The following is a 22478-nucleotide window of genomic DNA, read 5'->3' on the forward strand; positions in this document are numbered from 1 at the left end:
AGCTGCCTGTAATAACCATGAGGGCTGAAGAAGCCATGATAAGTTTACTAGTCGGTAATAACAATATCATTACAAAATTAGGGGTAAGAAATGTACACATGAATACGACACACAAATACACAGAGTTTCTTCCCATGCCACATAAAGACCAGAAATCACATGTTCCACGATACTGTACTTATTACCTGAACATGAGCTTTCATTGCAGAACAACAAGAGACCATTTTACTGTAAACCTGACAATGAAGACGAAAGAAAGGTCGATAGGAGTTTTGATTCTTTTGAATATCTATAAGGATGTTATGAACATTTTTGTACATTGGGACAAATCTTTACCTGATCATCCCAGACGGATGTTGGCACTGCTTCGTGAAAGAATGAGGATGCCACAGCACCAGCTTCGAGATAACAGCGCAGAGCAGATGAATAATTGCCAGAATCTAGAAAAAGCGAAAGTTACGTTGGATTAATGTGCTCCGCTCTGTGAGCTGGGAGCAGCGTTCGAGTGTTTAATTTAACTCTCATATGACTGGCTTGGCAATATTAATTTTGACTGTTATCTATGTCTGTTGTGATTAGCCAAAGAAACTAACTTGGATTTCGATTTATTGGAAACTTCTTGGCTTTAAGGCAAGCTTTTAGCCAGAGACTGCTGGTTTTATTCAGCATTTAACAAATATGGTACTGTTATGTGATACTGTTTTCCCTTTTTACTTTAAGATATTATTTAGTCATCTACATGAGCAACTAGGGAACTCCAGCAATGACCATCTACATCCACAAGAAATAGGTTAAAGGACAAAAACATTTCTAAGCCATTCTCTTCTGAAAAGGTAACAACACCATGAAACGAGCAAGTCTGAGGATTTAGGGATTTAATTAAGCAGAAGCATGTGCCGCAGACCCATGTATTTACGGGCTTATGAGGCTTTGTTGTTCACAAACCACCTGCAAGTGGCCATGTCTGTTACTTTTACAATGACATCCTGTTTGAAACCCAGCTCTTAGTTTATAGAAACATCCCTCTCACCCTAATTCTTCAACAGACGTGGAGAGTGGCTTGAAGTTCTTGTTTGTGTCTAATCCTTACCTAGATAGATGTCACCCAGTGTTTGAAGCCATGAAACATTGTGTTGCTGTACAGAAAGCGCATGATGGACGACAGCCGACAGAGCCAGACCAATGTGATCAAAATTAATACTACTAACACTGTAGATTAAACAGCAGCAATAAAAGACAAATTAAATACACATGCAATGTTCAGCATCATACTACTGGCCAAATCTGTGTACATGCTTACAGAGCTCTGTTCATTCCACGACTGTTTTTTACTTCTTTGAATTAAAAACGAAAGGTGCATCGTCTGCTTCTCTGAATGCTATCTTCAGAACACTGAGAAGTACCAAGATTAAGGGGGGTGGCACTTAACTACAGAAAGACAATGGTTGCTAAGGGAGCTTTCTAGTCAAGAGCCCCACAAAAGGGGGAATGGATGGTTCTTTGAAGTATCTGACATCACTTCAATCAGAATGCACATGCGTAACTAGTCCCAGTCCTCTGCCGTGCGTTTCAGTGAAAAACATGTAAAACTCTCAGAAAACGAAAGCAAGAGGTAGTTTTTTTATCTGGATGGGAACCCATCACTTCTCGTAAACTGTAGCAAGATATTTCTATTTGGACAAAAATTGGAACTGATATTTTGAAAAGTGTATCAAAGGAGCGATTTATGACGTCATAATTTGTTTGAGAAATATATATTTTAAATCCTTGCAAGAGATTTTGTGTTAGATGATGCGTTAAAAATTCGAAAAAACATACTTAAATCACTGAATTTTTGGGCATTTTCTGCTTTGGTCACGTGATTTACCAAATATGGTAGTGAGTCGAACCAGACAGAGAAATGTTAAAAAGAACACACTTGGCAAAAAAGGTAACTGTAGAGTTAAATTAGTACTATGATCAAAAAATAAAATCTTATTTTCCTTTGGATTTCAAAACTACGTTAACTAAACATTAAGTGACCCAAGTTTTACCGGTAAGCCTCGATTTAAAAAAGACACTTTATTTTAACTGGAATTTTCCTACTTAATGGTTGGTCATTACTAACTTTATACTAACTTTAAAATATTAAGAGAGCTGGATAGTGGCGAAAATGATATCAAAGACTCAATAGTTTAAGAATGCACTGCGTTTGAACGCGACTAAATTTATATGCAGCATGGGAGTTTGGGGCTTTCAGATTTTTAAACTCGTGTTTTGGATACATAACAAACTGCGTTTACACGCTGAAATTTTAAGCTACTATGTGAATGACGTCACGTTTCCCTAGATCCAACCCTCTGAGGTCCAATCGGTCAGTTTCGAACGTGAGTAATGGCGGACTGTGAAATCCAAAACTTACACTCGAAGTAAACAGCCTTGGGATAAAAATCAAAGCTCAAAATTTTGCCAGGCAGGTGTTAAGCAAACGCACTTTCAAACACTGAAGGAAAAAGGAAGTGATTTTTTGATCATAGTACCACTCTAAAGGGACTCATTATCATTATTTGAAGGGGTCCATAGCAACAGTTTGGTAATTAAGAGCCACCCCGCCTTAATGACAAAAGAAAAGTGACCAACTCCCAGTTGGATTGATAGCTTAGATGGAAGAGACAGTGCAGCACAATTGCACTGTCACGGGTTCAAGTTCCGTCCAAGCCTGGATTAACATTTGTTTCAAGCTTAATATTTGCAACTGTTGAAGTTACTTCATAAATGTGGTGATCACTTTCACTGAGACCATTAATGACAAATTTTGCAGATTTAAGTAAAAAAGAAAATTCTTTTCAGCCAGAATAGGCACCTGACATAAAAAGGTGGTCACTCAATGTTAAACAAGTTTGATCACAAGTGCCTACATTGTCAATTAATTAATTAATTAATTAATTAACGCTTAATTAATTAATTCAAATTTGTGGAAATGCTTGGCATAATGAAATCAACAAAACTGACAAGTGATCTTCACAATTATCTGGGCAATTTAAGCAATTGTCTCTTTATAGACACCTGGAAAATCCATACTGGTGAAATGCTCTACCAACTGAGCTATGAAGGCACTCAGTTGGGAGCAGGTCACTTTGTTGGGCTCATGTGTTCATGCGAAGATGTCAATAAATGAATGAATGAATGAGCTTGTAGAGCCAGGGTATGAAACAAGTTACTAAAACTGGTAGGAGACTAAAGTCAACTCAAAGCACGTAGAGCTTACTTTGCAATAGCTGTGGGCCACAGATCACTGTGTGAGCTTGATATCTCTTTTACATTGCCTGATTCATCCACCTTTATAACGATGCACGGCCACAAAAAGTCAAAAAATTGTGAAAACATTAGATTAACATAATGATATTGTTTTGGAAATAAGGTAATACCTTATTCTTTAATATATGTAAAATAGATAACTACATTCGATTGTTCTTACAGAAAGCATAACAAAACATTATTGTTCAATATTAATTTTATTGAATACAGATCCAGGGGTGTTGGGTAGCAAGTAAAGGGGGGGAAGAAGGGGGAACACAATAATGGGAACATCGAAATATATATTCATGGCAATGTGGAAATTGAATTTAAAGCACTTTAGGAATAAAGCAATTTAAGAAACAAGTTTGGAATTGATTGGGGGAGCAAGAAAGCAAAAGAAAAATCAAAGGGAAAAAAAGTGTCACCCCACACCTACCCCCCTAGGAGGCCCCCAGAACTTACTTACCCAGTACCAAGAGATATGAAATTGCACAATTATTTTAGATGATCAGAGATAAAGAGAATCTTGTGTTATCAAACCTTGCTTGAGGTATTGCGTAGTCTGGCTAAACATGATATCAATACAGTCAGAACTGTCTCCTCCTGGTGAAAAAAATTCAGACAAGTGTTTAAAGCACCATTCACTGAAATCCTCTGTCATATTATCCATACCCTAGGGATGTCTTCCCTAGGTTGGGTAGTACCGGTAGGCATTTGCGCTTTGTTACACTGCATAAAAAACAGTTTTATTTTGATTGTAAAAAGTTTGTTAATTTGTCTTACTGACTGCATAGGGTTCCTCTTACAACTCTTACTTCTGTTTTGGATCACTCCGAGTTATTTTGCTATGGTTTTTGCATTCAAATAAAGGAGTCACCATGGGTTACAGTTACTGTAATAGAGTTCATGTCTTTCTACAACCATGCTCAGCTCGTACATTGTAGGGTCTTTCATTTTGGGCAAGGAGATGGAAAACCTTGGAAAAAAGGCAGGTCTATTTGCAAGAAACATTGCCTTTTAAATTCTGGCAAGACTGATGGCAACAAATTCAGTTTCATAAATTTAAAACATATTAAAGTGCCCATGACCTCATTTTTAAATTTTCTTCTTTTAATCTACGCCTAACCGCAGAGGCACATAATTATATAAGTTAGGCAGTGTGGCTCAGTGGTTAGGACGCTTGTCTTGAGAGCCGGACTTCCCGGGTTCAATACTCGTTCTGACCACTGTTCAACTTCTCAGACACACTTGTCTTGTAAATATCCAACTGGTTTGCCTCCTGTCAGTTGGGATTCTTAACAGTTGTTGTTGTTGTGTTCTGTCATTTTGTTGCTTGAGTTTCATTGGCCCTGAAAGGCCCTATGGGGAGTGGTCAATTATGTACATGTATTGTATTGTATGTGATTGCATTGGTGTGAGAGAAGCATGCAAGTGAGGAAGCCCAGAAGCATTGAGAGGCAGGCATAGATGTTTTCACAACTCTCAGGGAAACCTCAACTGATGGAAAGTCTCTGCATGAAGTAACAAAATCAGTGCTGATTCTAACATTGCCAGCATTTGTTAGTATATACTAAAACAGCGGATAGCGTTGAACGCGCACACTGATTGGCTACTCAAATTCTGGATATCCTTTGCTATTCACCTGGAATTTGCTCCCAAAAATGTTACAATCATCTTTTGTGCTATATTATCTCACTGTTTTAGACATATCTACTAAATAAAAAAACTATTCACCTCAGTGTTGGTGAATAGTTGCTAATTTATCTTCAGTGACTAACTGTGAATTTCACACACTGTTTTATAATATCCAGAACATTCAAACCTATTGTATTGTATTCTTTAATGATTCACTTAAGCAAGCCTACGTTTAGAGAAATCAGAATTAAAAAAAATGTCTTGAGCATCATGAGAAAAAAAATAAAGTTTATTTCTCAATCAGTTAATCATACTAACCTTTATTTTGCGAGCAAAATGAATGAAGTTAGTCCTGCAAAATAGCAAAGTACAGCACTTTTCTAAAAAACATCCACAAATCAAAGTGCTGATTCCACTTCACATGGCATGTACAAAACAAAATTCAAGTCCACTGAGTTAACAATCCCGTAATGAAATCGATATTATTAACAAGTAATTTGAATGTACACAAATAAAGGAAAGGAAAGGAAACGAACTTTATTTAAGTGTCTAATCTTTTAGCACCGTAGAGCACTAATCGGGGACACTGTAAATTGAAATTAACAAGTTGACCCTTTCACTACATTACTGTAAAGGGCCAATGAGACTTATAGATTTTACTCTGTCTAACGCCAGACAATTTTACTCGTCAATGGGGAACCCCACAGGAGTGAAAGGGTTAACAACAGCTAGGTTCACTAAAAAACTATGTCCCCATTAACCCTTTCACTCCTGTAAGGGCCAATGAGAATTATAGATTTTACTCTGTCTAATGCCAGATGATTTTACTCGTCAATGGGGAACCCCACAGGAGTGAAAGGGTTAACGCAAATCAAATCAAAGTTTGGTTTTTGAACATAACTCGAACGTTAAGCCCCTAGTGGAAAAAAAGGAACAACCAGGCTACCAATACAAACAAAAATAAAACAAGCTTCATGACAAGAAAAAAGGAAGACAGAAAAAACAAACAGTTGTCTCGCAACTGCAGCATGTTTCCTTTGCAACTTCAAGTTGCATGAAAAGTTAAAATTAAAGGCTCAATAATAAAAACAACTGTAGACACACAGGCAATCCCTCATTTTTGTCTGATCCTTTCACCAAGCCATTTCTACCAATTCTGATCAGGAAACTTTGTCCACATGGTACTGCGTGGACAAGATGGAATAATCACCAAGATGTAGTTAAAACAATGCAAATTTTGAAGGCCCTCTGGATAGCAAAACTCTGAAGAACTTGAAGTTTGTAGGTTTCTGAATTTCAGTCCAATATACAAACTTAATACAAATATAGGACAAATCTACAATCCTCAAATAATTACAATAATTGGGACAACTCTATTTCCTGACCACCATGTACATGTACCTTTGCCCCACCCCTTCCACCTGCAAGCAATGCTAACCCCAACTCAAGATTGTACAGTGACTGTCATGGCTATCATTTAAAAATATTAGATTTTAATGTTCATTTACACCAACCATACACTGTACATAAACATCCAGCAACACATCTTACAGTTTCAGTATGTGTGTAGTATGTGTAATCACAATTCCAGGACCACCATCAGCTGGCCTTTTCTGTTGTCCATTGCTGTTACTGAATATCTTCAAAACTACCATAAAAAAAAAAAAAAAAAAAAAAACTAACAATATTATTGATAGAGTATATTTTTGATGTTCGTAAGAATAAATTTCACGTAAAAAAAGTTACAACATCTCAACAGGGTTTCATTCCAAAATTTCATTTTGAATCAAATCATCACGTTAAAACATTTTAACCAAACCTCACTGCTAAATTTTAGGAATCATCTTTGCATGGCATTTTGAATGCCTGAAAAGACAAATAATAATTCTTTTTGGAAATGTGTGAAGTTCCCCATAAAAACACTTGCTATGCAGGCTATTCATAAAAATAATAATTTAATATATAAACTGTGAACTAACTCAAGGAGTTAAAAAAAAGACTGAACAGGTCAGTTCTCAAATATCTGGAAAAAAATTAACCGTTCCCGGGCCTGTGTAATACATGTAAGTTCAATTTTAATAATAATAAAAATTAGAACAAAAAAATTTCCTCACCGCCATCCCACAGATTCCTTACTGGCTTTCTCCATCCCTGAGGCTTGGACAGATAGCAACAGGTGGACGCCAACAAACTACTGAGCTGCAAAATACGTGACAGTAACTGTTCAAATTTTTAGTAAAAACAGAATGAATAAACCAGAATTGCAAATGCCCCAAAGGTAAACACTGGTTTCTGTCTGTTATGTCCTGGCCTCCGCAGTTCAAAAGGTAGATAACGCTATCCACCCAATAAATCACTATCCAGTGGATAGCCACTAACGAAACCAATTGAGTTATCCAGTGGATAGTGATTTCTCCAATGCATAGTGCTATCCCCCCTTCGAACAACTGTGGCCTGTTGGATAGTTTCAGTATCAGGATGGATGATTATTTTAACTGGAATTTTCCTATTAATTTTAATGGTTCGCCATGTAACATTAAAATCTTGAGAGAGCTGGATCAAGGGGAAAATGATGTCGAAGACTCGCTAGTTTAAGAATGCAAGGCATTCCACAGAATTAATATGCAGCACAGGAATGGACCTTTTCGGCTTGTACATTCTGTTTTCCCAATACAGATCATGTGATAATACTCAGGAGGTTTGGTCTTTTGTTTTTTTCATTAAAATGAGGGCATGCAAGCACGAATATGCCTGCATGCACTCTTTTTAATGAACAAAACAATGACCAAGCCTCCTGAGTATTATCACATGATCTGTATTGGGAAAACAAAATGTACAAGCCGAAAAGGTCTATTCCGGGCTTTTAGATTTTCAAACTGTTGTTTTGCACACATAATAAAGTGTGTTTACATGCTGAAATTTTAAGCTACTGAGTAAATGATGTAACTTTTTCCTAGAAATTCCAACCATCTGGGAGTGAGACTTGACAGATTTTACTCCGTTAACTGGGGGCATCCTAGGGTATTTGAGGTGTCAATAGGTTAATGACTGTGATAAAAATAATAATATTATTATTCTTATCATGTACATATTAATCACATTAACATAAACTTGCTAGGACACTTACAGATCGGTGATCTAAAGACGGTGCATTCTCATCAACCCTTATCTCTGCTAAAAGTTCCCACTCTTTGCCATTTAAAAGAAAAGCATTCATTTGTTCCTCAATATGAACATCTGCTGTGCCTGACATTGAAAGACATCAATGTGTTAGAGGAAATAAAAAGTATGATTCCTGTACATGATGATTTCTTTTTGGTTATTAGGCAAGTACAACCACTCTAGAGCTTCTAATGAGACTCCAACCCATTTTGGGGAGCCTACTCGAATTAAATTAAGACTTGAATAATTATTGACAATCTGTCTGCACTATTGAATCTTATTACCACAAATACCTCTTACCAACCGAGTTCGAGGTGTTGATTTATGGCCCAAGCGCGAAGTGCATGGGCCATAAATCAACGGGAAAAAAACAAGGATCCATAACTTACAGTATGGACCTCAAACTCCATTAACGAGGTTAGTAAGAGATTAATTATATCTCTGAGGTTAATCTGGCGCGCGGGCAAGGAAACTAGTCGAAGTAAAGCGGAAAGTTTAACTGCCACAAAGATTGCTGTGTCCAAATCAGAAAAACTAAATCTTCTTGGCTGTTTGAAATAGTTGCTTGCAAGATTCAAACAGTTTTACAAGTTTATGTAACAGAAACAACATGAAAAACTTGCTAGATAATGTTTTATCGAAATGTTAAATTTAGCAGACTGTACAGCGGGCAGTTCTGTAGAATATGGCCTACTAATTTAGCCAATCACAGTGCAATATTTCAGAGATATAATAAAAGATCTTATTCAGGGTGTCAAGCTTATAACCTGGTTTACACCATTTTCACTGATACTCACTAAAATCCAAGCTATGGTGCACCACTAAAAAAGAAATGCCCTTTGAGAATGTACAACAAAATACAAATATTTTGTACAGACAAACACTCTTTTGTTGTACATTATTGTACCACAAAAAGCAAACCCGTAGATACCTGAGGACGTTTGCCACATGTAAGACTTGACTCTGTTTAAAAGCTCATCTGCTCTGTATTAAAGCAACCATAGCAAAAATGACAACCAATAACAAAAATCACAACAACCAATCCAATAATAATTATTATTGCCATTGAAAAATAATGTACTCATACTTCAATGTCTCTACATCAATATTATTACTGAAGCTTCTTTGGGATGAAATGGTTTTTCACAAGGAGTAGGGCAAAAACAAAACATTAATTAATTAAGGAGTCCCAAAGAAGCGTGAAAAACTCAGGCTTGAACCAGTGATATACATGTGTACAAGCATGTGTGTTGTGCAATAATAATTATTATGCATGTACTTTAAGAAGAGTCCTCCTTCTTTGCAACTGCTTAACGCTAACGTTTACATGTGTTTTCACAAATTTAAAACTAAAGATTTTACATTTAATTATTTCAATAAAAAGAAATTTGGAAACCATACCTTTTGTTGTGTGACTCCTGACAGATATCAAGCACAAGAAGTTCTTGATGAATGGCAGCCTTAACTTTATCCAAGGGACTGTTCCCACTGCGTCCTGCTACTGCATTCACCATCCCAAGGGCATACGCAAAAAGCTGAGAAGCTGTTCTGTATTCCTGGACAAAAAAATGGCCGATAAATGAACTTAACATGAATTCTTAGTAATGGTCTTAACTTGCTTTCAGCGTTTTCTCCTGAGTGGGAAGTTTAGTTTTCCTCCCTCAACAAAAAGCCACACTGTCAATACATGATGATTAAGATATCTGCAGTATTAGTGAGGATGATGATGATGATGATGACGACGATGACAGTGATAATTATCAAGTCCAAAAATGGGATATAAAAGGATTGGAAGTGGTCCAATCAAAGGAGCTTTTGGTTGTGTGACATGTCACATTTTGGTTTACTGACGGCAAGACGTTGAAATGAAGCTGGCAGGACCAATGGTACAGAAAACAGCACTACTTGGAACAGCCCAGATTTTGAGAACAGTAATGTTTGTAAGCTAGTTCAGAATTTACCTGAGTGACAGAACAGTTCAATGCCTTGGAAAAAAGAACATGCAAAGTGTTCTGTTGCTGTAAATTCTTTATCTCCTCAAGATGGTTCTCATAAAGCAAACAATGAAATTCCTTCAAGAGAAGATACAAACGCATGTGTGAGGGGAGGGATAGGTTGCTACAATAATTTATATGGAATTTTGTAATCTTGATAACCCGCTACAGTAAATATTATAAATTAAAATAAAGCTCTAGACAGTCCTTATATAAAATACGGGGTACAGATGATACCACTTACAGAGTTCAAACAATAATTATTATTCAATAGTAAGACAGTATAGTTCACGATTTTCCAGGGCAATTTAATGGCAGTGAGTTGTGAGGAAAAAAAGAGCTCTACAGTACTGCTCAAGAAAGCAAATTAGGGAAGGCATAGCTTTTTGAATCAATCTACAAAAACAACAAGAAAGAGAATGGCCGGCTAAAATGGAGAGAACATTGTCGTTCAATTTTATTTTTTTTTGGTTAAAAATTTTTAAAATCTGGTCCATTTCAATTTCAATTGATTTTGATTTAATTTTGAAACCATGGAAAAATCAAAATTGAACTAGTTTGAAAACATTTGAACCAGACATAAATTCTAATTTAATTAAAGAAAAACAAAGGACATCACAAAATCATGACAATATAATTTAATACAGAGTACCTATCTATTTAAGATGCTGATCATGATCGCAGTTATTAATTAACACTACTTGAGCAGTAATGAAAGGAAAGCCTGAAAAATTCAGGCATCAATGGGATTTAAACCCTGACCTCTGCAATACAATTGCAATGCTCTTAGATCACACTGTACCAGTTAAGCTATAAAGCCATCTGGGAACTGGTCATTATGTGAGTTCATATTGAGCCCATAGAGGATAATAAACATTTTATTATAGAATGACGAAATTAAGTTACCTAAAGTAATATACGTGTAGGAAAGCCATATATATTTGAACTGCAGAGAGAATCAAGTTACAGTAAGATGCTAATTATCGCAGTTATTATAAATTAACGTTACTTATATAATGAATTTAAAGAAAAGCCTAAAAATTTCAGGCTGGTCAGGATTTGAACCTTGACAATAATACCGGTGCAGTGCTCTACTAGTTGAGCTATCAAGCCATCTGAGAGCTGGACGGTGTACCTTTCTACTGTACATTGTATATTTTAAAATTTGTAAGTCACACAGCTAATAAAAGAACAAATAAACTGAAAAACTGGAAAACTAAAAAGAAATATCTTTTTCACACTCAATACTCCTGGTCATCAATAATTTAAGTGCGACAGTGTTTCGCGTTTCAATTAAATTTCTCTCTTTTATTTGTATTGCAACCTTCACAGAAAACACAGATATACAAATAACCTGCTAGTACACGTACCTCTGACACTCGCTGTCCTTTGTCAAGTTGTTGCAGCTGTTCCACAAGTGTGCTGATCTCAACAGGGTCCACAGAGTGCCTTAGCTTATCACAAAGGAAGCCTTTTTCAAGTTCTTTCTTTTCTTCTCCTGCTGCAGCTAAGATGGCACATGACAATGTAAGATACAGTGTAAAGTATTAAAAATAGAAGTGATTTAACTTCTGTCAATAATATTATTCACTTACATGTACAGTGTATTCTATTGTGCTTCATGTACCTCCATAAGACAATCGCAGACGTAAGTAGCACCTTAATTAATATAATTATTATCATTGCTCTGGGGATTTACTGTATTTAAGCCCGGGGGGGTACTCCCCGGAAAATTGGGTAGGGGTGTGCGGCCCGCTTCCCAAACCCTAACCCTATTTATGACCAAAGTCTGCGATTTTCCCTACCCTATTTATCACCTGACCAAAAATTTGATACCCAATTTATGACCTGACCCTTAAATCAATACCCTGGTGCAGACCTGCCTTATAATTATTTCCCTAGTTCAGACCAATGTTAAAGGCAATGTTTATCTGCTTTTATTAGGTAGGTTACACGATAAAGAAGTAGCTTCTAAATAAAAAACGAATTCAAGACTAGAGTCCCCCCGGGGATTTCAGTCCCTTGATCTGGATTTGAAGAACAACCTGTAGTGATTGATTTAAATTATTCCAATCAATTACTGTTCTAAGCAGGAAGCTAAACTTTAATAAGATAATGGAAATGTTTATTAAGCTTGGTAGGTACTGTATAACACACTTAATGTACTTAATGGTTCCAAGAGAAACAGATAGTTTTGTTTTTGCCATGAGTCCTGATGTTTCCCGAGACAAAGTCAAGGGAAACATTAGGACTTGAGGGAAAACAAAACTTAGACTAGTTTCCCGAGGGACCAGACATTAAGTGCTTTGTTATAAATTTTAGACTTTCCCTTCAACAATCGCAGCAAAACCTCTAGCTGGCATGGGCAACATGCATCCAGTTGGGATACATTTGATACATTACGATACATTTGATCAGGGGCATGTGATCAAGCTTCAGGATCAACTATAAATCACAGTGCTCATTTTGTTGAGCAGTTATGAGGTTATGAATTTTTCAGGCTTCTCTACGCAATCCCTAAACTGCATTCATAACCGCGAAGATCATAGCGTCACTTCAGTCTGTAATAGGCTATTATTTCTATTTTCAGTATTTGACAAATTGCGGCAGAACATTTGTTAAAAGCATTCTAAGATCTAAAAAGCTAAAAAGGTCAATATAAATTGACAACGTTTTATACAGCTTTTTAGCTTTTTAGATCTTAGAATGCTTTTAAGAAATGCTCTGTCACAATTGTTTATTGTCAAATGTTTTTCTAAGTCACTTCTTTTCCTTATTTACAGTATTGCATCTAGTAATAATATTGTTGTTGAAAGTGATAGGTTTGACTCCAGTCTGACGTATTTCAGTCATTTCACCTTCTCTGGCTGATGGTTTGAGTACAGGAGTATGTAAAGTTGACTTCTGTTGAGAAGTGGGCAAGTTATCTTCAGACTCATTCACATCCATGGCTTCATCCTGGGAATAAACATAAAAAAACAAACAGTATACCGTAACAGAAACAGCCAATGAATTCCCCATCACAAAACCATTAAAAACAGTAGAGAAAAATAATAACCAAACCTCAACATCCTTCCAAACCAGGGGGGTAGCATGGTTTTTCGTTAAGGTACGCACAGGAAGGCACAAGCCTCTTGGGGGGTCTCAAGTGGTGCAAGCTCCCCCAGAAGTTTTATTTTTAGGTCTCGGAAATGCCATTTCCTATGTCTTCCGGGGGAAATTTTCATAAATCAAAGCATGACAAAGTGCTAACTATTCAGTAACTTTTTTGTTTATTTGTCAACCTTTGGAACTACTGATTATGATTAGTGTATAATTAAAATAATTATTAGACTAGTGTATTAGTCATCAGTAATTATTACAGTAAAATTAATGTGGCTGCAGGAAAAGGTCTAGGTTCCTCTTTTTATGACAGGAATATTACAGATTAAATAAACAAATAAAATAAAAATATTCTATTTTTTGGGATTTTGGAGGTACGCAAGTGCGTACATGTATGTGCATGAATGGTTGCTACGCCCCTGCAAAATATAATCAACATATTTTTGAAAACACAGAGCAAAGCAAAGGGTGAAGATTTTCAAGAAGTATGGTAAATAAATTCGAAATTAAATTTTTAAATTTGAGGTGCCTTCAACAAATTGAATGAAAAAGCAAACAATACCTCTTCCTCTATGAATATTTTTGCATCTGAGTTCCTTATGATCTCCCAATCATTTACACGTTCACAATTGCAAGAAACCAATCTAGAATATTAAATAAAACATGCCATCAAAAATAATAATTTTAAGTAAAGCTATGATCCTTGCAATTATGGATGCAATTTTAGCAATTGCGTAGAGAAGCCTGAAAAATTCAGGACTTCAACGGGGTTTGAACCTGTGACCTCGTGATACTGGTCATTTTGTTCATTAATACAAATTTCTTAGCAAATTTAAGACCATTGTACTAACAATGTAAACTATTGACTCCTCAACTGCCTTATAAGTTTCAATCTGGACAAGGACACAACAGGTTAAGCGGTTGTCTAAAAAAAAAATTATCCAAGCTTGCACAACAACCACAGATCTGATTTTATTGACAGAACTGAGGCAAATGCTTAATTTGTTGCATTCACTACTAACAATGATCTTTTGGTTATTAAATAGATAATCCTTTTGTATCAATACTCCATTATATGACTTTTATAACTAGTTTACCAAAATGGTAGAAATGCTGCAGAGGGAAAGGGAGATTATTGTTCTTGCGGTAATTTAACGATGGTTCATGCGTGAAAATGGAGGGAGATTTTGATAGGTCTTGAGCAGGGATGATACAAAACATGGACCCCAACTGGACCTCCTTCTGGATTCCACTTGAGAGAACAAAGAAAACAATAGATGGTTTTCACAGTGAGATCATCAAATTCTTAAAAAAAATTAAATCACAAGGTATTCTGAATTTTTATCTATTGAGGTTGAATATGACCTAGAAATAAACATTTTTAAAAGTTTCCAGTTCTGTGACATTTGTCCTTTTCGAAAATACAGCAATTTTGAATTTCCGGATTTTCAGCTTGTGTGACTACACAAGCTATTTCAAATTTGGTAGAAAAAAAAAGTCTATCCCAATGAATCTCAGCAGTTTGAGCCTTTCAAGTACATAAGGAGATGTGTTCATACACAAAAATGTGTATTTAATCTCATGAGCGAGAAGTAAGCGTTTTCATCGCAAAATGAACTCCAAACGTTTTAGTTGATTACCAATTGCCATATTTTGGACCACATGGCGTCTCCATACAAAACTCTATAAAGTTGCATGAAACGCTTTGACAAATAACTCAAAAACAATGAACCGCACAGACCTGAGAATTGGAGAGGTGGTTCAGGTTCACTCAGTGCAGCAGCAATTACATAGACTCCATCAAAAATAGACAAAAGTAGTTGGGAAGGTTATGTAAATGAACCACACAAGAGCTGTATTTCAACCAGCTTCTGTTAAAGGTCAAAAGAAATAGTTTCACTTTCTCTTACATAGCGCCCCTTCCCCTATTCAATGTTGGAAGGTAACTCAACAATTTCCCACTGAAACCATTCAGTTTTGCACAACATGGAAGGAGGGGGGAGGGGAGAGAAACAATGAAGACGTCAAAAGTGCTAACCTTCCCAACAGTTTTGTCTACGATTGTAGTCTTCATTTCAACTACACTGGGTCCCCTTTCCTAGACGACTGTTGCATATCTTACTGATCAGAGGCAGACTATACATGTGTAAAACAATACACTTCTATACACTAGGCAGTTTACAATAGAATAATATGGTTGTGGATCTCCATTATTAACATTTCGATCTCTGATACTTACTGAACAAATGATTTCAGGACTTTAAACCTTTTAGTTTCCCTTATACTTGGGGTTGAAAAACATTGATCACTAGTACTTGATAAGGATTGCAGACAAAGCTGGAAAAAGAGTAAACACCGAAGAAGTTTCAGATTTAAACAGTTTTCTTTATAAAGGATGATCAAAATAGAGAACAAAGTGACAAAATTCATAAAATTTAATTAATAATAATATTGTTTTTATTGCATCTAATCACTTACAGAGAAAATACAGTCCAACTGAGGTTGAGAGCAATTCTGCAGTGATAACAAAAAACCAGGCTTTGTAGGTCTGCCTTCAAGAACATCCCTGATGACATTACAAACCAAAACCTGCCAGTCGAGACTTATGCTCATGGCACCCTCACTGTCATCACTCATTCTTCGGCTCGGGGCTTTTAATTCAGTGACTAGACATTCTCTGTACTCCAAGGGCAGTTCAAATGAGATGTTGTCCTCCAGAAGCAATGCAATAACATCCTGATGGATAGAGGGTATATACAATTACAGTATGTATTATTGAGCCACTATTAAAGTACTACTCAATTGGGACAATGATAAACAGAAGAGATCAAGACTACAGAGTTCACATCTCTATGGTATATTTAACAATTATTTCATGAGAACGCGTTGGATATGAGATGATAGATAGCCAACGAGGCGTGTAGTGCCGAGTTGGCTATAATCATCTCACATCCAACAAGCGCGAGTGGAATAATTGTTTAAATTAAATTATTAAAAATGCCCCCAAAATATAGAAAACTAGACTACAATAAAAATAAAAAGGCCCAAAAAATCACGCGTATGCTTGCCGTGTTTGTAGATCATGGTATAATGGCTCATAACCCATGATCACAATTTGAGCATCAATCACAACTCTAGAATTGCATTATCCAATGATCCAGTTTATAATAAACAGTATTATATAATCATGTACATGTACTGAATACACAATCCACTGAAAATTATACACACCTATGTCTATTTATTTTTTGATACTTCATTTTGTTCCATAAAGTGACAAATACATGTATTATTTATACAACAGACAATCCACTGATGTGTGAGCTAATGCCTTGGTTCATATGTTCAACTTGACAGGATCAGACTCAATCATTTATTACTGTAACACTACCAATCACTTGACTGTGAAGAATAATTATTACTTCTCACTTGGTTGTTGAGGCTGTTGTTGCTATCATGAACAACGACTCCATGACGACACTCGCCCATTTTATTGAAGAAATATTGCATGAAAAGCATGTTTGTCACGCGTCAGGGTGTTTTGCGGCTTGGACATTAAAAATTTAAGGTTCTAGAGTGAATTCAAGCTGCCATGTTAGAAAAAGTGTTTGTTATGTGTCATTTCCTTCTTAGCTCACTCCATGCTACATGTAAGTTGAGGTCATCAAGTGGGTTCTCATCAATACATGTACATGTATTTTGACATTACTTGTATTTGTTTTAAGCAGAACTTTGGTATTTAATTGAATTCGGACAATTTTTACAGCACAAAACTGAGTTACTTGAACATTAATATTGAATTTATAAAGGTTCAGCTTTAATACGATTCTAGACCAAGTTACCACAAAATCAACCTCTATGGCTCTAACAGTTTAGTGTGGTTTATGGTTTACCCAGTAAGTAGCTACAATCACCTTGTAACCAGAGTGTCTGCATTGCTCCAGTCTCATAATTAAAGAAGATTTGCTTTCTTCCAGAGGTGCTCTAGTTGTTGATGGAGGAAGGCCAGTTAATCCACAGCAAGCCATGTAGTAGCCTGATAACTTATCCTCATTCACAGTGTAAAATGAGGACTGAGAGCACTGCAACAATGTGGGCAGAAAATCGAACAATCACTACTGTAACAGAAATTTTAAATAAACAAAGCAAAGCTGAAAACAAACCTGTTATAAAATTTGAAAGTTAAGTCAATGATCCGTCAACACAAAATGAATCCTGGTGAGTTTGTGCTCATGGATACCATTCACCAGGAACATTAAGCATTTCAATGAAACAAGGGATGAATTGGCATGATGATAAAAAACACTTCATATCTTAAAACAGTATTTCAGTACACCACCAACCATTTACAGTAGTATGGGCTTTTTCACTAACCTAGCCTGCGTGCAAGCTCTCCAAAGGGAAGCAGGCCCTACCCTGTCCCACTCATCATCCTGCTTAATTAATTGGAGACCTTGCTCACACGCTATCGCTTAACCCTCAAACAAGGTCATTGTAAAATAAAGCTAAAATAAAATGTCATCAAATTAATAAAAATGATTCTTGTGGGAATAAGAAAGAGAGAGGGCCAATGGATGAGCCACCCATACCAATAGCCTTACAAGCTGACTCCAATCTTAGTATGAGTTTGTCACAATTCTGCCATTTAAGATTAATTCATTCTTTGACTGTGCATTATTTTTGTGGCAACTGGAAAACTGTACCTGTGCATTCTTGCAGCTCTCAAACATTTTCACAGCTTGTTGGAAATTTTCTTGGTAGAAATATAGAGTTCCCAAATCAAAAGACACCTGACACAGAAAAATTAATAAAGATTGATCATTAAAGGATACTTACAAAAACGCAACAAAATCCAACAAAAAAAAGAAACAACTGGCACAGTTTTAAATAATTAAATATTGGTCCTTCTCCTTCTAGTTTGAAGCTACTAAAAAACAAACAGGTATAAAACCAATATGTTTTGCTCAATGAGCGAATAAAATATAAATGTAAGTTTACTTTGCACTAGTGATGACAGAGTCAAACATGCTCACGGAATGGGAAGGCAAAATAGACAAATGGGCCTATGGCCCCTGGCTTTGAAAAGTTTAGGCCATTACATGTACATAAAGGTATGGGCCATTCAAGCCATGTGGTGGGCAAGATGAAAAGGAAAACAGAGATGATTATGAGCAATGTTTTGCAATTTTTACATAAAAATTAATTATGTTTAAACAAGTTTTGCATTTCTCAATCAATCAACCAATCAATCAATCTAACTGAAATCAGGATAAAGAGCAATCAGTTTTATTTTAACTGAGGCACAGTTGCTCTGTTTTAGTAGTAACCTCTTAAGTTTGATACACGGAACGATGTAGCATTGCTAACTCACTTTTTAAAATTTAAGAATTAAAGCAATGGTAATCACTGAGTCAACTATAAAACTGACTTTTAACTTAAGTTAGTGATGCTGATCCAGGTTAACACACATTGACAATTTCCCAGTCACAGTTAATGATATCTATTTAACCCAGGTTACTGTCAGTTAAATGTGAACAGGGCGGGGCGGTAGAGTTTCAGACTTCCATGCAAACAAAACATGGCAACTCTTTCGAACATGGCCACAAAGTTAGCCACTTTGGTGGGATTTACTGTGTGAAGGGAGCCAATTGCAAATGGACTTTCAAATTAGTCTCTTGCATTGTCGTTGCTGTTGTCATTTTTCGCAATCAATCTTAGCGGACTCTAAAAAAACTTAAGTTTTCTCTGACCTACATGTAGAGTATTCAATTAAGGAAGTTTCTACGGAAGCATCTCAATAAATAATTAAAATGCAAATAAATTCATTTCGGCCAGAAAGAGGAAAACAGACATAAAAGTGAACTCAAAGCACGTGCCATGTCTCAACAGAACCTTGTTTGTGAGTTGAGTGCAAGTACGTACATTGTATACGTAGGGGACTGCAGATGAAAATAGACGAATAGTAAAGATTGCGAATCGGAGAAATAATAATAATAATAATAATAGTAATAATAATAATAATAATAATATTGCGCAAAATGCATGTAATATATGACAAAGATTAGGGTTTCTTCTTGTTATAACACAAGATTAATGAACAGATTGAAGTGCTATTTAAAGTAATCACCTCTTACATGACTATAAAGCGAATGCTGGGCTCGGTTAGCAGTTGTATGTATAATGCCACATTTTCTAAATTTATGCAAGTGCACACCTGAGCAACAATTTCATCTTTCTTTACTTTGTAAACCTCTTCTTCAGTGCTTATGTCCATGTTTTGCTTGACATTCACTGCATTGTTACACTCCTCAGCATTATTCTCGGTGTCCACCACATTTTCCACTTTGTTTTCATTGTTGATATCGCCACCATTGTTCTGTGAAATGCCATCATTTGTTGGCTCAGCATCTGTGAATGTGCTCTCTTGCTCAGTGATTTGTTTCCTTGGTTCAGAAAGTAAAGGCGCTGTTGGGAGAGGCATGTCTTCAGTTATCAGGAGGGCCTGGTCAAGAATGCAAATAGCAGTGGGAAGTTGCTCCTGAAGCTGTTAAATAAATAGCAATTGAAAACATGAGAGGTGACACGACTTAAATAAGACAACAATGAAAATTTGTTGTGATCATTTAAATTGTTAAATAAAGGTTCTTAGATAAGACACCCTTCTGATCATGAGAAGTTAAACATATAAGACCTCTTGAGTTATAGTTTTTCAACCCAATATTTTTATAGTGAAATGGTAATTAAACACTGACAGGGATAACATTACTTCCTCTTATAACTCAATTTGAGCAGGTAAACACACCCAAAAAACTGGCGGCAGGCACAAAACACAGGTCACAGGTCATTGTTTTACCAATACAGAAAGTATCCTAAACATTCATAAAAGCTAACCTTAGGCCTAAAAACTGGTAAAAGTAAAGAATCCGATCACACGAATGCGTCGGCCAACACGTCGGCCAACGCGTCAGTCGACATACCACCAACACACTACCGACACGTCGGCCAACACGCTACCGACACATTGGCCGACAACCTACCGACGCATTGGTCGACATACTACCAACATGTTGGTCAACACACTACAGACATACTCTTTAGAACTTTGTTATTTCTTTCAGTTGGAAGCAAGAACAACTTCATAAGGAACAACGAAAACGTGATAGGCCGACGTGTTGGCCAACGTGTTGGTGGGATCGGATTCTTTACTTTTACCTAACGCCAATAAAGAGGAAACACTGCGTTAACTCGAAGGTTTAATAAACGACAACAAGAAGCAAAACACTAGCACGAGGATCGGACGATCAGACGAGCCTGCGCAGCCGCTAACAACCGCTGAGTACAACGTAAATAACGTAGTGGCGTGGTTGCCTCCTAGCTTTCTCCGTGGCACCTAGGCACAGAAGTAAACAGAATATGCGTGCAAAGTAAACGACTAAATGTAGAAACTTACAGAGGCTGAACTAGAAAAACGACGCTGAAAGTGAACCCGAAACTAAACTGGTATACGCACAACGGGTGCAGTCTCTGGTCCCTTAGATTTGTCCTTCTAAATGTAACGAGTAAGATAAAATTACCACAGGAAGGAGAAAGGGCACGGACTAGTGTTACTAGAAAGAACGCAAAAACCGAGCAAACTACTTTAAGTCCCAGTCCTGATTTTGCCAAAACGGGGCGCTTCGATGACGGCCAGACCTCCTGGGAGGAACAACAGCAGCAGACTCGGGTGGGGCACGCGAAAGAACCGGGCAGTCTAGAGAAGAGGATGGGGTGCAGGGTGGTGGGACAATGGCTGCAGGTACTGGAGGAAGTTCCTGAACGGGGTCAACATCGTGCACGTGTTGCGGATCCGTGGGTTGTTCATAGGCGGGAGTCTGAGTAACCACTGGAGAAGGTGCAGGGACAGGGGGCTGTCTGGGAGGTAGACCAACGGGGTCGGCGTCATCATCAGAGTCAAATGGGGAAGGCTTAAGAAGGCCACGAATGGGGCCCTGCGGGGACAGAGCTAAAACTGTCGGAGCCACTGGATAACATTCCGACATAGGCACCAAGTAGAGTTTGCTGCGAAACTGGGAGGTGGTGAACTTCCGGAGCTCGCAATAGAGGTCCTCACGAACGCAGACCACAAGGTATTTCTCACGGGCTTTCAATTTGTCTCGGTCACCTTTCAAGAAAACTAAGTCGCCGACAGAGACGGCAGCTGAGGGTCGGTTGGTACGGCCACGAGCCTTAGACTTTGCGCTGGATGCGTGATTCTGCTGGCGGGAGTAATTCTGACTAAGGATGAGGTGTCTGTCAACTATGGGGAGCTGTTCGCCAGTTAGCTGGTCGCGTTGAGTCCAGACCTCCCGCGCCGAGAGGCCATCACGCCGGATGCGGGAGTTTGTGTTTGCCGTGGCTAGGGCGAGAGTGACGTCAGACACGGGTCCTCCCTCAGGGCACAAGTTGAGGAGCTCTAAACCAAGCTCCTCAATGGCACGCTCTGCAACGGGATTCTTATTTGGATTCTTGACTCTGCCGATCTCCAAGGTAATTCCGTGGGAGAGGAGAATTGGGTCGGAGGCAAGTGCACAGAAACCAGGGGCAGGATCAACACGGACTGTCACACCGCCATCATGTAAGGAACGCAGCTGGGAACATAAGACTATGAGGGCGTTGCGCAGATCCTCATGTTTCTCGCTCTTGACAAGGGTGGTTAAAGTGTACGAGGAGACAGTCTCTCTTAGTACGAGGATCAATTGTCGGTGACGTCGAGCAACATCAGCAGCGAATGAGACGCCAATGGACCGAGGAGCTTCCATGCTTGACTGGGGCTGAAAGTGTTTAGGGATTGACTTCACGGACTCACAGGTGTGACAGGGAGAAGATACAAGGTCGATGGCCTTGTCAACGTCTAGAGCGAAGAAGTATCGGCTGAAGAGACGCTTTGTTTGGTACTTTGACGGATGGCTAAACCGGATGTGAAGAGCTGTTAATAGGCCGTCTAAGACGGAGCGAGGGACAACCAGGCGCTCACGAGGGGGTTGGAAGGGTTGATGGTCTCGCACAACAAGAAGGCCGTCAGCGGCGATTACGACATCCTTAAGGTAGCGTTTCACATCAATAATTTTGGTCGCCTTCTTAGAGGGTCGGGTACCTTGGCTAAGGTGCGAGTGTGTTCTCCGGAGGTGTGGACACTCCAGCTGGGTAGCCTGCCAGGCAGCACGGCTAGTGAAGGGCATCTTGGCAGACCCTTGAAGGACATCACTAACAGAGAGGCTGCGAACAACGGAATCCTCGAGTTCGACGATGAATTTGCAAATTTGGCAA

At 37.8% G+C, this 22478-nt stretch overlaps 1 protein-coding gene across 2 annotated transcripts in view; it reads right to left on the bottom strand.

Moving 5' to 3' along the window:
- Nucleotides 1–22478, bottom strand: part of LOC138001338 (integrator complex subunit 8-like) — a 46780-nt gene that overhangs the window by 3512 nt on the left and 20790 nt on the right. For both annotated transcript variants that reach the window (XR_011123217.1, XM_068848007.1), the window contains exons 8-27: nucleotides 19387–19716; nucleotides 17876–17962; nucleotides 17087–17254; nucleotides 15651–15908; nucleotides 15412–15509; nucleotides 13735–13816; nucleotides 12929–13028; nucleotides 11441–11577; nucleotides 10038–10148; nucleotides 9478–9632; nucleotides 9008–9060; nucleotides 8042–8160; nucleotides 7029–7113; nucleotides 6466–6562; nucleotides 5233–5266; nucleotides 3820–3882; nucleotides 3248–3318; nucleotides 1091–1209; nucleotides 337–440; nucleotides 186–236 (exon numbers count right to left, since the gene is read on the bottom strand). Coding sequence is in view for 1 of the 2 variants with exons in the window: in XM_068848007.1 (XP_068704108.1) it covers nucleotides 186–236; nucleotides 337–440; nucleotides 1091–1209; nucleotides 3248–3318; nucleotides 3820–3882; nucleotides 5233–5266; nucleotides 6466–6562; nucleotides 7029–7113; nucleotides 8042–8160; nucleotides 9008–9060; nucleotides 9478–9632; nucleotides 10038–10148; nucleotides 11441–11577; nucleotides 12929–13028; nucleotides 13735–13816; nucleotides 15412–15509; nucleotides 15651–15908; nucleotides 17087–17254; nucleotides 17876–17962; nucleotides 19387–19716 (2322 nt within the window). In the remaining variant the exon portion in view is untranslated. The remainder of the gene's footprint in view (nucleotides 1–185; nucleotides 237–336; nucleotides 441–1090; nucleotides 1210–3247; nucleotides 3319–3819; nucleotides 3883–5232; nucleotides 5267–6465; nucleotides 6563–7028; nucleotides 7114–8041; nucleotides 8161–9007; nucleotides 9061–9477; nucleotides 9633–10037; nucleotides 10149–11440; nucleotides 11578–12928; nucleotides 13029–13734; nucleotides 13817–15411; nucleotides 15510–15650; nucleotides 15909–17086; nucleotides 17255–17875; nucleotides 17963–19386; nucleotides 19717–22478) is intronic.

This window comes from Montipora foliosa, chromosome 1 (assembly GCF_036669935.1).
Source record: "Montipora foliosa isolate CH-2021 chromosome 1, ASM3666993v2, whole genome shotgun sequence".
Lineage (NCBI taxonomy): Eukaryota > Metazoa > Cnidaria > Anthozoa > Scleractinia > Acroporidae > Montipora > Montipora foliosa.